This window comes from Atta cephalotes (assembly GCF_000143395.1).
Source record: "Atta cephalotes unplaced genomic scaffold scaffold00053, whole genome shotgun sequence".
Lineage (NCBI taxonomy): Eukaryota > Metazoa > Arthropoda > Insecta > Hymenoptera > Formicidae > Atta > Atta cephalotes.
Window position 1 is genome coordinate 1302758 of NW_012130117.1, and position 18120 is coordinate 1320877.

At 34.6% G+C, this 18120-nt stretch overlaps 1 protein-coding gene across 1 annotated transcript in view; it reads right to left on the reverse strand.

Annotated features, from left to right (window-relative positions):
• The window catches only part of LOC105623106 (ubiquitin-conjugating enzyme E2 H), a 58781-nt gene extending 41766 nt beyond the window's left edge, over positions 1 to 17015 (reverse strand). The window contains exon 1 of the mRNA XM_012204506.1: positions 16963 to 17015. Coding sequence (XP_012059896.1) covers positions 16963 to 17015 — 53 coding nt within the window. The remainder of the gene's footprint in view (positions 1 to 16962) is intronic.
• Positions 17016 to 18120: the final 1105 nt, after the last annotated feature.

An 18120-nucleotide genomic window follows, 5' to 3' on the forward strand; every position in this document is an offset into this window, starting at 1 on the left:
GAGAGAACATGAAAGACGGCCAATCTTCCTCTCATTTTCTCTCCCATTACATTGTTAAATGGAAAGAGATAGAATGGTCATCTTCCACGATCCCTCTCTCTTACTTTTATCGACTATTTTGATACACAGATCGCGCAGTCTGTTCTCTATGTCTTTGTAAGTATTTAGGCACTTTAATACTTGAGCAGAAATTGTAAACCATACCTAATACTACCTAATATAGAAAGATCTCAATTTAGACTTATATTTATATCTATATATAGATGTGTTTCAACACTGATTATTATCTTTATAGTTGCCACCACTGCATTTGGCAGAAGAAACAATTTTACAACTATTGTAAAATTCTTTAACATAATTGATTTTGCCTTTAATTCCTCTCATTAAATGTATAAATCAATCATATTAAAATCTTGTAACAAAATTATTCTTTTCTGCTAAAAACAAAGCTTGTGTTTTTTTCTCTAAATATACTTCGTATAAAATTATTTGAATTAGAAATTAAAAGGAGCAACAAAATCTTTAAAAGTCCAAATGACATTTCCGTATTATCGATCAATATACTTTTTACAACGCAATAAATACATAATGCGTTACGCTTAGGTAATCGCATGAGAAATCGAAAGACCTTCGACTGATCGATGAATCGTGCACGAGACGGCCTATCTATCTTTATAACGTGCTCGCGGTATTAATTACTGTCGCGGAAATGCGTGTAAATCGCGTCATTAATATACTCATCGATATGCACATCGTACGATGCAAATAACGCATCGCGATTGTAATAATCCACGACTTATCCGGTTCGCCCACGTGAATGCGCTCGCAAGCCATTACAACGAGCCATTAACGACTCCTCTCTCTCCACCGCACCTGCAGCTTTACTGACAATGAGTGTCTCGTTAACTACAGTATAATTGATTAAGTTGATTTCGGTACTACATACACGTGGAAACTTCTACAGTGACAGCCCGCGGTTTGTACTGCCTCGCGAAACATGTCCACGTTGTATCGGCATGATCGTGGTCACGATGATTCCGCTGCAATTCGATCGCAGAGACGTGATTTATCATGATCGAGCGTAACTGACGTGAACTCCGCCACCTGATTTTCAACGAATAAGCGAAACCAAGGAACAATACCGCAAACCGTTTCGCGATGCTGCATCCATCGCGGTTGCGGACAATTCTACCTCGGTTACGTCGAGTATCGATTCGCGACGGAGTATTGACGTATGATTATTGTCGATGGATCTAGGATGCTTAGAATAAACAGAAATACAATGAATTTCATGGAAAGATTATTGGGAAAAAGATTAATAGAAAGAATTGTAATACAAATAATACGAAAAGATTTGCATCAAAATTTAGCTAGAAACAGATTTGAAAATGATTTTAGACCATCAAATTACTCTTTAAAATCTTTGGAGTAAAGATCTTTAAAATCTTGGTCTAAAGTATATAATTGAAGTGTTGAAAAAGAGCAGCTTAATTATCAATTTTTAAGAGTAAGATTTTATTCTTTAGAATTAGATTCTTCTCCAAAATTTTAAAGAGTAGCGCGATGAACAATGGCTGCAAAAAGTTTTGACATTTTACACTTCAAATTTCTTCCAGTGAAATCTTATTCCAAGAGAGAGTAAAAATATAAGTTGAAAAAAGTGAAATATCTCATTTCAAGAAAGTAAAAATACGATCTTTGAAAAAAAAATAAAAATATTTCTTTTTTTTTGGTCGTATTTCCATTCTCTTGGGGTGAGATTTCATTACAAGAAATTTAGAGTGTAGTAACTAATTTGAACGTAATTATTTTAATGGTTCAATAAAAAATTAGTTTCATCTGTAGTCAGCTAAATTTTTAGATACTTTAGCAAAACTATCCTTTTTATATAGAAGTGCGATGCCTTTTAGGCGCCATTATATAGAAAGCATCTTTCGCACTTATTACTGCCATTGTAATCAATTTTAAATGCTCACTCTTTTTGCATCCCCATTATTCTCCAGGTATTCTAGACACGTTACTGCGCATTAAAACGGAGTAAAACGAAGTTATTATCATTATACTCTGCGATCTTTTCTATATATAGGAAGACCAATCATCCATATGCTAAACAGTGGGAATATTGACGAGAAACTATAAAGTCTTCAAAGAAAGCATTAACTCTCGGCGTGTACCTAGGCGACAAATAAGTATTACATAACGAAGGATAATTTAACAAGCAACGGATCGTACTCTCGAACTCAAAGGGAGAGATAGAAAAAGAAAACGAGAAATTTATAAAGAGCAACATCTTAAATTACGCTCGTGAGCTCGTATTACGTTGAAAACGTAAAAGTGGATCATAAATTCTGTTGTAGTCATTTTTTTCTGCTACTTTGCACGATGCACATCATTGATATTAAATGAGAGACCTAATTAATCTAACTAGATACTATCTGCGATGAATTCGCGGAGGGATTCGAGTTTGGAAACCGTTAGAAATAAATACCACGAGTTGTCCGTTTACAGCTTGCCTTTCTGCCATCTTTAAAGAGACCTTCGGAAGATCATTGACAAGCCAATCATTTATTGGGAGTACAAATTAGTTCGATCTGTTTCCTTAAAGATGGCTCCAGCTGTTGTGAATGGTTCATAGTGACAGCTGATTTTGGGACAGCTGATGGGTTTCAGAGAGATTAAACATCTGCTAATAATATTCAGTTTATATCGCTTTGAGTTTCATACAAAAAGCTTGATTTTTATTGTGTTTGAAATGTCGAATTTTGTGTTAACCAAGCAGCATTTGCGGGAGGTTTTGATTTTTTGCTTTAATTGGAAGAAAAGTGCGGCTGAAACCCATCGAATGCTCGAAGTTTATGGTGACACTGCTCCAACTGATAAATCATGTAGAGAATGATTTCGACGTTTCAAGAATGGAGATTTCAGCGTTGAAGACAAGCCTCGCTCTGGACAGCCAAAAAAATTCGAAGACAAAAATTAGAGGCATTAAGAAGATCAGAGTCAAACGCAAGAGGAGCTTGCAGAATCATTGGGGGTAACTCAACAAGCCGTTTCTGTACGATTGAGAGCCATGGGAATGATTCAAAAACAAGGAAATTGAGTGCCTTATGAACTGAAACCGAGAGACGTTAAAAAGCAATTTTTCACTTGCGAACAGCTGATTCAAAGACAACAGAGAAAAGATTTTTTGCATCGGATTATGACTGGAGATGAGAAATAGATATTCTATGACAATTCCAAGAAGAAAAAATATTACGCTAAGCTCGGTCAATCATTGCCATCGATCTCAACATCAACACCACGGCCGAACATTTATGGTTCGAAGATCATGCTCTGTATCTTGTGGAATCAAAAGGGTCTTGTTTACTATGAACTGCTGAAATCTGGCGATTCCATTACGGGCGATCGGTATCGGCTACAATTGATTCGTTTGAGCCGTGCATTGCGAGAAAAACAGCCGGAATACGAGCAAAGATGATAAAGTTATTCTTCTTCATGACAACGCTCGGCCTCATGTCGCTAAAGTCGTAAAAAAATATTTGGAAACGCTCAAATGGGATGTTTTATCACACCCGTATTCTCCGGACATTATTCTTTCTGATTACTGGTTGTTCCGAAAGATGCAGCAAGTCACCGGTTCACTTCTTTCGCAGAAATCGAAAATTGGCTCCAAAATTGGATCGCCTCCAAAGACGAGTCATTTTTTCGAAATGGAATTCGAAAATTGCCTGAGATGGGAAAAAGTAGTAGGCAGCGATGAACAATACTTTAATTGATCTGTTCATTCATTTTGTTTTGAAATAAATGCATTTTTGAACACAAAAAAACAGACCGAACTAATTTGTACTCCCAATATCTTTCGATGAAATTACATCCCGATATTATTGCATTTTTTCTAAATTGTGTCACGAATTAAATTATGCCAAATTATATCAAAAATTATAGAAATCGTTTCGACGACGAGCTCGTACTTCCTGAAGCATAATCGATTAAATATAAGATAAGAATTTCAAGCAATTTTTAAGAAAGAATAAGGTTAATAAAAATCCAACTTCTCAGTTGTTTCAGTAATTAGACTTTGTTCTTCATCGAATTTTAATGCAAAATAGCCATAGAAGAGAGTCGCATAGTTTTCAAGGTATTTTCCACAAGTTCTGAATTCCTCCGTTCCTGAAATATTTCTCGATGAGTCTTGAGACATTCTGAACATAGATTATGTGGGATAAAACGATAGGCTCTTCCCACGCGGTTACGCGACGGCAAAACGCAAAGTTTCCTGTCCCCAGGTTCTCGGCGTATCTGCTTTTGTGGAATCAAACGACATCATCGTCCGCGTGCACGAGTAGGAGAAGGGAAAGACAGAAAACGCAGAAACTCCTCGACGGTGGGGGAAGCGACTGTAAGGTCGATCAGCTGGTAGACGAGCGAAGCAATGAGGAAGGAAGACAAAGAGTGCAAGCCACGCCGCATACTCGTGTCGTAGTCAGGGCTTTGTATTACGCGAAACTTTGTAATTCAGTTGAGTATATAAAATATGTATAAAGCGCGACATATAGGCAAAATTGCTGGGCAAAGTGGGCCACAACTTTTACGCGCAGATACTCTTCACGAACAAAAGAACGAAAAAAAATATCGCAACGATAGAGTTTCTAAGAAGTCTGGAAGACTTATAGACGAAAAATACGATAAGGATAAAAATGGACGCAAACTACTGTTGACTAATCGATCAATTAAAGTTAGACTTGTTTGAAGAAAGCACACGGAAACAATTTTTCTCTAAAGTATAATATTTAAAAATTTAGCTGAATATAAAATCGGAAAATAATTTTGTAAGATTATCAAAATAATTAATCTTTGCCACAAATATTAATCATTTGTATTTTTTGATTTATCTAGAATTCTTTTACATGTATTGTTTCTTATTGATTATAAAAAAATTTTTGAGAAACACAAACCAGGACAGGTGCTTCTTATAAATTTTGAGTCGCTGAATTCATAAGCTATTTTCCATTATATCTTGTGTTTTAGATAATCGAGAAAAATGATGGAAAATCTGCGAAAATTAAAACATTTGAAAAAAGAATAAAAATAGATTTGACATTAAAATGCGATCGCAGGACTGATTTGCCTAAATATAAATATAAATATTTGCCTAAATTTCGATAATTTAAATAAAGTATAAGAAATAAATAAAATTTTACTTTACTAATATTAAGTATTTACTTTACTAATATTATAAATTTTACTTTACTAATATAATATTAAATATTATAACTTAACACATCATGAAACAAATCAGTGTAAAGTACTATTGTGCAATAAACAATTACGAGAACTGTATGAGTCATAGAAAGTTTTTTTTAGCTTCAGAAATATTTTAATGATTATTTTTAGAAGATAAAATAATAGTTAAAATAATAGGTAAAATAATAATTAAAATAATAATTAAAACAATAGATAAAAATAATAGTTAAAATATCTATTTCTGAAGCTGAAAAACCTTCTATAACGCATAAAAATTGCCTAACTGTTTATTGCAATGGTATTTTAAACCGATTTGTTTTATGACATGTTAAGCTGTAATATTTAACATTAGTAAAGCAATTTTTTTTGTTCTTTGTTTAACATACCTTCTTTGTTTAACATACCAAAGCATATTTACCGTTTCTGCGATCATATTACTGTCGCTCAAATTTACTTTTCTCAAATCAATTCAATTCAATTTTCCATAATTTTTCTCGAATTATATAAAAATGTGATGGAGCAAAAGCTCAGCACAGCTCACAAATTTGGATTCAGCAATCCAAAATCTATAAAAGAAAACATCTACTCTGATTCGTGTTTCTCTTCAAAAAATAATTTTATATACGTATATGTTGTGTCAGCTTACAGTGACTCGATTTTTACATTTATATGATTTTTTTATAATCTTATGTTACAAATATTCTATATAAATTTAAAGAATTTTTGATATAAAGAATAATTCACAGTAAATGCTAAAAATAAATTTTTAAGCTAAAACATCAAATAATATTTAATAAAATGCAATACTTTTAGCAAATGAAACGCTGTACGTAAAACATTTGAATGTAATGACAATGTTGCAACAAGTTTTTCTAGTTTGAGCGTTCTATATTATTATTTTGGTTCAAACATTATTTTCAAATCTGTAGATACCAGCTAAATTTTTAGATACTTCAGCGAAATCGTTTTCTCTTTGCAGTACTGTTTAAAGTATTATTTTTTGCATTGTCATCAACACTACTACATAATTAGTTTGATGATTCAATAAAATTATTTTCAGATCTACAGTGATCTACAGCTCAAAAACTATTCGTACAAGGAAATTTATTATTAGGAAGGATTTATTATAAAAAAAGCTTATTTGCAGAAAATAAACATTAATTAGCAATTATTATAAAATTTATTATAAAAAAAGCTTATTTGCAGAAAATAAACATTAATTAGCAAATTAAATAATGAATACATGCTATTCTAATATAAACAATCAAGCTTCGTATGTATTCCTGATTTTAGAAATTAAATTTCTCGACTATACCAATACTTTTTGAGCATTTAAACAATACAATTTTTAATTTTCGCTTGTTTTTCAGACAATACATTTTCTATAATTAATACACATTTTTTTGATATATGTAATTTTAAGAAACACACAGTCTAAAATTTATTTTTTATAAATAAATTACCTAAGAAATGATCGTCAAACGTCGAATCGACATCAAATTGATGTTGAATTATCGTATTAAAATATCGATTTATTCAACAACTCATTTCTCATTTACTTTTTAAAAATAAAATTCTTTTAAAAAACATTTTCTCTGTACGATATATAATACTTTTTGCACTCACTATATATCTAAATTTTTAGATACTTCAGTAAAATCATTCTTTTATGTTTGAAGTAACAAGCAAAATTTATTTTAATACTCAATTAATACTCAAAATTTATTTTAATAATCAATCAATAGAAATGAGTGAATTGACGTAAGATTTATAAAAGGAAAGAAGATAATTTATAGATATGTGATAATTTTATTTTAACTTTATCGTCATCGTTCTACATTGAAAGTGAAATATGTAATAAAAATTTGCAGAGAAAAAGGGAAATCGGTGGCGAATCAGTAAATATTGGCGTAACATGACGAGTGAACGTAAAAGCGAGCAGCTTAAAATAAACTGGTCACTGCTATGACTAATATATTTGCCGTGCGAGAACGAAAGACTTTCCAGAAATTCTAAAACGCGCTAGCGGAACGAACGCGGACGCGGACGCATCCAATTTGTTTCGCTCGTTTCGAGGCGGCTTGTAGCATTAATGCATGCTTCAACGCAGCGTGATCGATATCGCAAGACGAGGAAAGAACTCGGCATCGTACGAGGAAGCTATCATAAATGTCCGAGGCTGACACGCATCTTTAATCCCCTCCCCCCTGTTTACTCGAAAATAACTTCATCTAATTTTCAAGAGGCCGACGGAAATCGTCGGAAGGAGCTATGGGAAGCGCCGTCACGTACTCGCATTTCTCAACTCCGTGAGTTTCTATCGCGGAAAGCAACTCGCTTCACTGAAAAAAAGATCTGATAATTAAGTCTACATAATTATTAAAGCTTTGATGAAATAATTTTAATCAAATGTTTGTTAAACTTTAGAAGAGGATCTATTTTTAGAATCTTACAGAGAGCTTTTTTCTTATGTAAGAAAATGGACAAATCAGAATTTTCTTAATCTATTATCATTCTAATTAAGAATCTGATTAATATGGATTAATAAGAATTTTTGATTGATGTCGTCAGAATTTTCGACCATTTTCAATCAGAAATTTTTCTCCGTATTGTTATAATTTAATAATTCATTGTATTTCTTGCCTCAAAATATGACCTTGTTTCATTTTGAAGCGCTATTATAGTACATAATATTATTATACGGCTTTCCGGTCCTATTAAGGTTAATCAAAACTAACGAAACGCTAACTTTACTTTTCTGAATATTACTTTATTCTTCTAATTATTACAAAACGATTGATTATACTACTATCATGTTTAGTAATACTTAATATTGTAATATGCTAAACAAAATACCTTTAGCAGCAATTATCGGACCTTTTTTTCAGTGTCTGTGTGATGCATTATACAACATGTGCACATCATGTGATACGACACTCTGCGCAATTCGCGAAATAAAAGATATCGCGATTTAAGGTCAGCTTATGCGCTGACGATTTGGGTTCCGTCCATCCATCAGTTTTAGAAATATCGACACGCGCGAATGCGATTACATCCGGCAGTGTAACTCCTGAAATATTGCGAAATCGTAAACATCGGTTGTTACCTGTAATCACGGCAGAACCGACGAAAGTAAACGTTCAAATATAATTCCCGAGATATATTACAGTTTGGTTTATCCGATGGCCTTGTTATCATGATGGACTTGTTATCATGATAAACATGATGCGTTTATCAATAGCTAGAACAGAATTCGGTGCGCTGCTCTTTTCGAGATAAGGCGACCCAGTGACGTTTCGCGATTGCGAAAATTCAATCAGCTGATATCAAAGTCATATACTGTAATATTAGTTTATGGGACGCGATTTTTTTTTTCTTCGTGTACTATACTGATTGAAAAGAACAATAATTAATTTTTGAAACAATTTCACAAGAATAGAAGGAAATAAGAAATAAATTCAATAATGTTGACACAACGTAATTTCTAAATTCCACTTTCTTAAATAAACAAAACAATTAAATCAAGTTATAGATAAAGAGCTAAATTCAGATTCACTCTACGCAGTTTCTAATGACTCACTCTTTATATTCGTCGCAGATCGAGAACTTCCACGATAACTTCGAGATACGTTCAGAGAATCTGAGAATGATCGATCAGGAACTCTTTGCTGGCATTCATTTGTAACATCGTCACTTTCCGTGCCGGCCCTGCGTTGAGTCGTATGAAAATATCAAAAGTGCACAAGGCCGCGTGTCGCGGTGATAATCTTAAAACGAATTAATCGTCTCGTTTAGCCGTAATCTCGAGAAAAGCAAATTTAATATGCCATAGCGAAAGGGTTAACGAGCTCTGCCGAGCGCGACTTCGCGACCGAGGCGCGATGCAAATTGGATTAGCAAACCGCGCGATATTCCACCTGTTACGAATACTGGCATACCAATGGTATTACAGTAAAATTAGATGCAATAAAATGGAGGTATATACCGATTAAAGACTCGATTTTCATTTGTTGATTAATTTCTGGTTTAACTTAACCTGATGACAATATAAAAATCGCACTTTTCTATGTATGATCAATTATCAAACTGATGGTTTTGTAATGTGAATGACTTTTAGGCACAATTTTTTACTTTCTGGTTAACTTACGATTTAAATTTAACCTGATAATAATGTAAAAGATTGTGTTTTTCTATGTTATTATATGATTATTACTAACTTGATGATTTTATAGTGATAACTTTGGAAGTTATTCACTAAAATCATCAGTTTAGTGATTAAACATAAAAATAGAAAAAAAATTTAAATAGAATTTTTACATTATCGTCAAGTTAAAATTCGTTTTCACAATATATACGATTACCTAAAGAGTTAAAGGTTATCAAGAGATTTATTAATGAAATTTATTCATGAATTTCTTGGTAATCTTTAATCTTTAGGTAACCATATACTGTGAAAACGGACCTAAGTGAGGTTAAATTTAAAGGCTTATGGCTTAGCGCCGAGACACGTGTCTCCTGAAACCACAAGTTGACCAGAAAATGAGAAATCTTGCCTAAGTTATTCACTATATAAAACCATCATGAGTTTTATGATTAATTATAACTAGAGAAACATAATTTTTACATTATCATCAGGTTAAGTTTAACCAAAAGTTACCAGTATGAAACTATTAGTTTAGTAATTAATCATAAAGTTAGAAAAACTTTTTTAACAATTTTTACGTTATCATCAAATTAAGTGAGATTATGTAAGACTAAACTACAAGTTGATCAGATAATGAAAACGGGATCTGAAAGGTCCATTCTATGCGAGAATAATCTCAATCGTGCTCGGTGTCACGATACTGAGCTACGCATCTCACAGAGATATCTCGTGGCTTGAGAAACGGAGAAACGCTTGTGTTATTTAACACGTAACAACGCGCAGCTAGAACAGAATCTCATAATAATAAATTTCTCGAAACTTTGACTTTCGTTCGCCAATTTGGACTCGATTAAATCAATTGGCTCGTAAACAACGATAATATCAAATTATATTAATTCGTAAGAGATATCTTTGGCAATTCGTATAAGAAAATCTGTAAAAGATTCTACATCAGTCTCTTTAAAATTAAGATTTTCACTTTCGCTCGTCGCTTCTAATAAAAAATATAGTAAGTAGATTTAATACCATGTTTATGTTATAATTTTCACCATTTTGTTATCAACATCGTATGGATTTAATATCATGAATTTAAGATAACAGACGTTGCAGAAGTTATGATCGAAACAGTTAGAGTCAAAATTGGACACTATAAAGAAATATGAGTGTTTTAACACTACAATGTATTATATATTAATTCTCATGTTAGTGTTTATATCAACACCAACATGATGTCGATATAACATTTAAATCTTAAAAAAACATCTTGAATTTTACACCATGTTGATGTTAATATAAACATCACAAAAATTATATAAACACCATGTGGTATTAAATCCAGTTTATATGTATGTTTCTATCAATACCAACACAGTGTGGATTTAAAATCAATTCTTTTAGTATCAAATGCATCATGTCGGTGTTGATATAAACTAGGATTGGCAATATGTTTTAAACATGTTTTTAATTATTTAAAACATGCTTAATCGACATGTTTTAATGTGTTTTCTATATATATTATTTACAGCATGTATAAATAACTAAAACATGCTTAAAAATAACACAATGTTTTGTTCTTAAAAAAAAAAATGTTATTTTTTGCCAACCGTAATAAACACCAATACGACGAGAGTTATATATGATGTTAAATCAACACTCGTATTTTTTAAAGTAAATTCAATTCTGACGCTATCTGCTTCGACCGTAATCGCTATTTCAAAGCCTGTTACGTTGCATTTTTTCCTCCCTGTATCTATATCTCACGTGTTATGTCTCGACAATGTAATATGGCACGCCGGGACGTGTGAACGTATCGCGCAGTTAGCCTCGCTGGCTTGCTCGCTCCCGCTGCCACGAGATAATTCTGCCCGGTACGATAATTAAACGCACGATGTGTTTCTCGAGGCGCGTATCGATTCGCGTCGCGTCGGGTCCCCGTATATCTACCAGAGTGTCTCTCTTCCTCGGAACCCGCTCTATAATAATCCCCGAAGCTCTCCACGAGGAGTGACCTTCGAACCCGCGCATCGCGTTTATCGCGATGAATAAAAGAATTATATTACCGACACGCGCGCTATCATTCGCGCCACGCGCGTAAAAAATCCAGTAAACGTATTGTAAAAGAAAGAGGGAATGAAACCGAAAGAAGAGGTCTTATCGAGGAATTATCGAGAATCGAAGATGCGACGCATTTTCCTTTTTTTTTTGTCGACTGCGGAAAGAGTACGGCGTATCGTGAGATTACCGAGAAATGAACAAGAAATGTCGATTACAGGACAGCACTTTGACGTAATTAAACTTTCTTTCTTCTCTGTCTGCGTTATCTCTCGAGCGCATCGGATGGTTAATTGCTCGCTCTTTGTGGAAGGAAAGGGACCGTCTAAGCGCTAACCTATCAGATTAGTTTACGCACAAAGAATCCCTCTTTTTCTTTCAAGTTTAGGAAAGAACAGTCTTGCTAAAATATCTAGAAAAGCTACAAATCTGAAAATAATTTTATTAGGCCATCCAAATAATTATGTAGGGTGCTAACCAAAGTGTCGAAACTTTTTGCATCATTGCTTACACATCATATATGATTACATCCCTTTAATGGTAATGAATTTTCAGAACGGATCCAGGAAGGTGGAGTCGGATCTTTAACAGACAATATGCGTGTCTAAGGCCACTTTTCGTAATATACGGTTATCTAAAGATAAAATATTACCAGGAAATTCATGAATGAATTTCATTGAATCTCTTAGTAACATTTAATTTTTAGATATCATACATGTGAAAATGAGCTTAAGAGATGTCATAAAGATATCATAAAACGTTTTTTCAGATCAAAAAGATGTGTAAAAGGCATCATAAAAAGATCTTCTAGAGTCTAGAAGATCTCTTTATAATGTCTTTTACAAATATTGTTTAGAATCTAGACAATACGTATTGTCTTGTCATCTGAGTTTGTTCAGTTCATCTTTCACATGCTCAATATACAAAATGGATAAGAAAACAAATAATATAAAACTTCTGTTTATTTATAGATAAGAAATATAATAAAGTTTATTAACTGATTTTAAATAATTACAATAAAAAAAACGCTTTGAACACCTGATAAAGTCGTGAATCGCAACTCTGATGTCACAAAAGGATATTTTGACGATCTAATAAAATCATTTTAAGATCTGTATTTAGGTACTAATTTTGTAAATACTTCAACAACATTGTTCTTTCTGTGCAGCAACAGGTACATTAAATGAGATCGCCATGTTTCGTGATAACACTACAAATCCAATTTTTTCCAATGTTTTCATAGAATAAGTATTTTCATATATGAATATATACTATGCGTGATTTAGTTTTCCATATATAAAAATAACACTACATTACACATTATATTTTAAATGTGTAAATCCATTTATGTAGTATAGTGTTATTTTTACACGGAAAATTAAATCACAGAAAGATCGGTTTTGCTGGAATATCTAAAAATTTAGTTAGATGCAAATCTGAAATAATTTTGTTTGGATCATTAAAATAATTATGCAAGATGTATAATTATTAATTATAAACTGCTTATATACCTAATGCTTGTATCACACTATTAGTTGAAAATTGGGTCTGCATTCACGTTTGTGTCTCCTGACCAATTAGAAAAGGCTACTGGCCAGCAATTCCTTTCTTCTGATGCCATTACAGACATTAAAATGATTGCGTTCAACAAAGAAAGTAATTTTGCAATTATTGTAAAATTCTTTAATATGATTGGTTTATATATTTAGATCCAGTGAGAAATTAAACGCAAAATCAATCATATTAAAAAATTTTACATAACAGTTGCAATATTAAAACTTTTTTGTAACATTATCATCAACGTTTAAACGTTTTATATAATTATTTTAATGTTTAATAAAATTATTTTCAGATCTGCATTTATAGCTAAATTTTTAGCTTATAAAAACTTTAAAAACTGTTCTTTTTAGTATATATGAAGATATTTTATCACATACTTGGATTTATAATGAAACTATCTATAATCGAATTATCAGTGGATAATCTGATATCAGTTCTAAGCATGCCATTAGTAATCACTGAAAATGGAATCCCTATCTAATTAACCTTATATACTCTAATTAACCTTACTTTAGTACATATAAATTTACTTTATATGTACTTTTTAATAATATAAATTCAATGTATATGATATTGGAAGATTGGAACTGACATGCAAATAACGATATTTTAATTATATAATATCCACACTTTCTTTCTTTTTCAGTTGAATTTCGCTTTTATCCAGTACCAAGTATATACCACTAGATAAATCAATTATCCACTAATTCAGATTTAGAGAGAAAAAAAATATCCAAAAATATCCACGTTGGAGCAGCCCGGTGACTCGTCGATAGTCACGATAAAAATTCTCCCATTGCCAATCGGAGTCGACAGAGAGTTCGCCGATGTGACTGACCTTCGCAAATCCCGTCGCTAAAACTGCGACCGCCGTCGCATTTTCGTCGCCGTTGCATGACGAAGGTATGCGAAATACATATCGACCCGTGTTAATACGTACGTCAGTGCGGCGCGATTCAGCTGGTGAATATATAGAGACTGTCGTCGACCGCTTTATTTTTACGCGCGTGCTAAAGACGCTCTATCACTTCGTCCGCCTTGCTTCGAATTCGCCGCGTACGACGGACGAGTGTGACGTCTCAATTAACATTCTTCGTTGTCCTCCACTCTCTTTCTGTATCCCCTCTTTCTGTCTTTTTCTCTCTTTATCTCCGTGGTTCTGAATTCCTTTTCGACAAGGGGACCACGGAATTCGAGGCGAGTTTCGAATGAAGACCCGAGAGATCTCTTCTCAAGAATGGCGCTCTATTTGTAGAACAGGGAACAAAGGGAGTAAAAGCAAGAAAAAATAAAAAGATATAGAGAAAAATAGGTAAAGATATAAAGATGAAAAAGGAAGGAAAAGCGAAGAATAGAAGAGTCTCTGAAATTCTTGTATCCGAACTCGCAGTCTCTTGTGTTCTCGGTTGCACCATAATAATCAACGTTATGAAAGTATTATTCACGCATGTTATAAGAACAAAGAAACAAAGAAAGCTTCGTTTGAGAACTAGAGACCTTATCATTGAAAAATTTTAATAAATATTTCTAACTACAATTACATTAATATTATTAATGTAATTATTTTATAATGTAATTATTAATGTAATTATATTATTAATATCTTAGAACATGTGAATACACAACTAATTAGGAATTTTTCTTATCAGTTGTGTAATTACATGTTGTTGTAATTACATTACATGTTATTATAATTGTTACTGCTAAATAATAATAACAATAGTTCTATTAACAAATATGTATAGCTGGCAACCAAAACTGACTATATAATGAAAGTTATTATTACAACTATAAATAATATATAAGTTAAATATTTTTGAGACCATATCACAGTTAAATCTAGAATATCAAATTTAATCTAATTTAAGCGTTTTTCACTGGCAAAACTCGTACACATTAAATCTGAATGTAAAAGTGAGATATTTCAATTAATAAAATACCCAATGTATATTTTATCCAATAGCAGAATAAAATGCATTGAGGATTTAGCGATTTAATTCGTTTCTATATTTTTATTAAACATACATTTATACGTCGATTTGTGTACAACAGCTTTAAAGCGCACTGACAATGAATACGCACAAGCTCTGTCAGTGAAAAACGCTATATCATCACTGCTCTTATTAAATATATTGTTAATTTATACTAAAACGATAATTAAATTTGACACTGTAAATTTAATAGTACATGGTTGTTCCAAATATTTAACTAAAAAATATTTAACTAAATTGCGTCATAAGATCTCTAGTTCGAACGAAATAATCAGACATGATATCAGCGCTTCAGTAACGGCGGAGCATGAACCGCGCGATTATTTCACAAATAAATAACAAAGGCAGGTGTAAACGAGGTGTCTTCGAAAGCACGATGGGGAGGGAGTCGGAGGGACAGAGAGAAAGAGAGCGCGAAAGAGAGAGGGAGGGAAAACAAAAGGAGTAGCGAACGTAAGCGAGCGAGCGAGCGGGACGACACGCTCGCTCACGCTCGTCCACGCACGAACGAACGCATACGCGCAAGCGCCTACGAGTCAGCTGGTTAAAAACAGCTGTGGCCGAAACGTCGACAAAGCGGATGATTTCGAGACGGGTTAAATGTCCGCCGTGCGATAATAAATGTACGCGGGCGAGTTTTTTCTTTCCCAACGTCTAACTTGCTACTCTCGCGAGTTCTCGCCAGCAATCGCCGGCAATAAATGTCGATTATCACGGTGATTATTGTTCTCGATAAGCGAGCCAGCGATTCGCTACATGCACGCATACATTTATAACGTTGGGTACAGAGCGCTGAAAAAAAAATGGATGCACGAGCTTGCGAATTGATAGTTAAAAGACGAGAGGTCAGACAAGAGTTTTTTTTTTAATTTCAATAAAAGTTTAATAGTCTATAAAGAAAAATAATGGAAAAAGGTTTTTATCCTTAATGAAATCGCTTTTCTTTATAGATGTCCTTGGTTGAATTCTTAAATTTTCATGAAACTTTAATGGTCTATACAAAATGAAATGAAAACGTTTGATTTTTAATGAAATCATTATTCTTTATAGATTTTAAGTTGAATCTTTACTTTCTATGCAACTTTAATCTACAAAAAACGATCTATGTTTAATGGAAATATTTCAATCTTTTTAATGAAATCATTATTCTTCAATATTCATAGTTTTTCCACCGATACAGATTTACTTATCATCTTTTTAATTTAAAAAAGAAACAGGGGGAAAATTTTCCACAAATATAAGACCCCTGAAAGACTTTTAGATTATCATTTAAACAAAAACAACTAACGAATTCTTATCTTTCTGTTTACACCGACTGAACGTTAATGGAAAGGAATTTAAACGCGACGGTCGATCGTGCCTACATTGGATGTCAAAATTAGAAAACTAGAAATTAAAATTACGAAACTAGATAATGACTGCACACTTCAAGAAAGAAAAAATAGATTTTTCACGTATCAGATCAACGCAAAAGATTCGTCACATTTGTGAAACGAAACATTCGGAAACAAAGCATCAACACAGAATCAAGGTAAATCATCTATGTGGCATAGTCCTTTTCTCATTCGGAAAGAAATGTTTTCAATCTTCTCTTCACAAAGGGAACTCCAATTCTCTATCATCATTCAATAAAACAGAACTCAGTGGAAAGATGCCAAACCTTTTGCGTCGACTCAATAGACCAAAAGGATCCCATCGTGAGCGAGAGGTCTACTCTCGCGTAGCTTTTCAGCACCCTGTATAAAACACACGCACGAAGGCAGGCAGGCAGGCAGGCAGGCAGGCAGGCAGACACATACATACACGCACAAAGAGACGCGCGCATGCAAAGAAGAGGCGCATTCGCGACTCGCTCTCACGTGTGCGCCGCCACACAACATAGGTATAGAATCGCACGAGGTACTTATCGGACGCAGCATAGAGGAAGGGGGGAAGTGGGGGGCCTTTCATAAAGCAGCTCTCCAAGGATACAGTTTGATAACGTCCGTGTCCATGCGTCGCTTGCCGGCGCTGGGGGACGACATATTTATCGGTGCTGCTCGCTCGTCGGCGGTGCTGAGTTCGGCAGGGGCCCTTCCTCGCCCCGCGGCGCTCCTGGTAGCGTCCTCCACCACTACCTCTCCTTCCGCCGCCTCCTACCGCTGCGCGTGGATCAGCTGAGCCCGACAGGCACTCCGTCGTGCCCCGGGAGGGCCCTCTGGACAAACGCCTCGTCAATTATCCTTCTTCAGCGAAGGAACAATTATCCTTCTTCAACGGCCAACTCCTGCGGCCCTGTACTTCGGCACTCCGGTGACGCGCACTTCTGTCTCCAACGTTAATGTAAACCGAGCTTATATTCAGCGCACTGAACGACCGAGAGACAGAAAAAGAGAAACAGAGAAAGAGAGAGAGAGAACGTTAGTAGCGAAGAAGGGAGCGCACGGATATACGAAAGGGGAGAAAGAGAGAGAGAGAGAGAGAGAGAGTTGCACACGGACGTTGCGCGACGGACGAAGAGAAGGAAAAGAGATAAGAAAAAAATAAAGACGGCACGCTCGTAAACGCAAACAATCAACCAGTTGATCGACAGATCCCTTCTTCGAAGGCTCGCCCTGACGAAGGGCGAGTAACGCGAGGCGAGGTGAGATTCGCGAACGATCGACTTCGATTCGACGCGGGTGAACGCGATGTGGAACAATCCGCCGTGAGGTGAAAACTGCGTTCGTCCGAATGCTGCGCTGCGTTGCGTCCGTCTTTCTTTTCTTCCTTTCTTCGTTTCCCTCCTCCACGAAGCGCGCTGTGAGCGTCGCGTGTGCGTCCTCTCCCTCTCTCTTTCTCTGTCGTTGTATATGTGTATATAAACGATTCGTGCGTCTCTTTCTCTCTCCCCTCGTTCGCTCTTTGCCCGTGGAAGAAAAATCTCAAGTACTACCAGAGGCGAGAAGAATTGTTCACCTTCTCTTTTAAAGGGTCACCTCCTGCTCCAAGTACTCCTCGCGCGGATCAGGCCAAGGAAGCCACAGGGAGGCTAGAGGATCATTTCGTCAACGTCGATGACGAGATCGTCGCGCACGTCAACTGCCCGTGTTCCTCTCACTCGCGGGTCGCTTTCTCTCTCTTTCTCTCTCTCTCTCTTCTCTCTCTTTC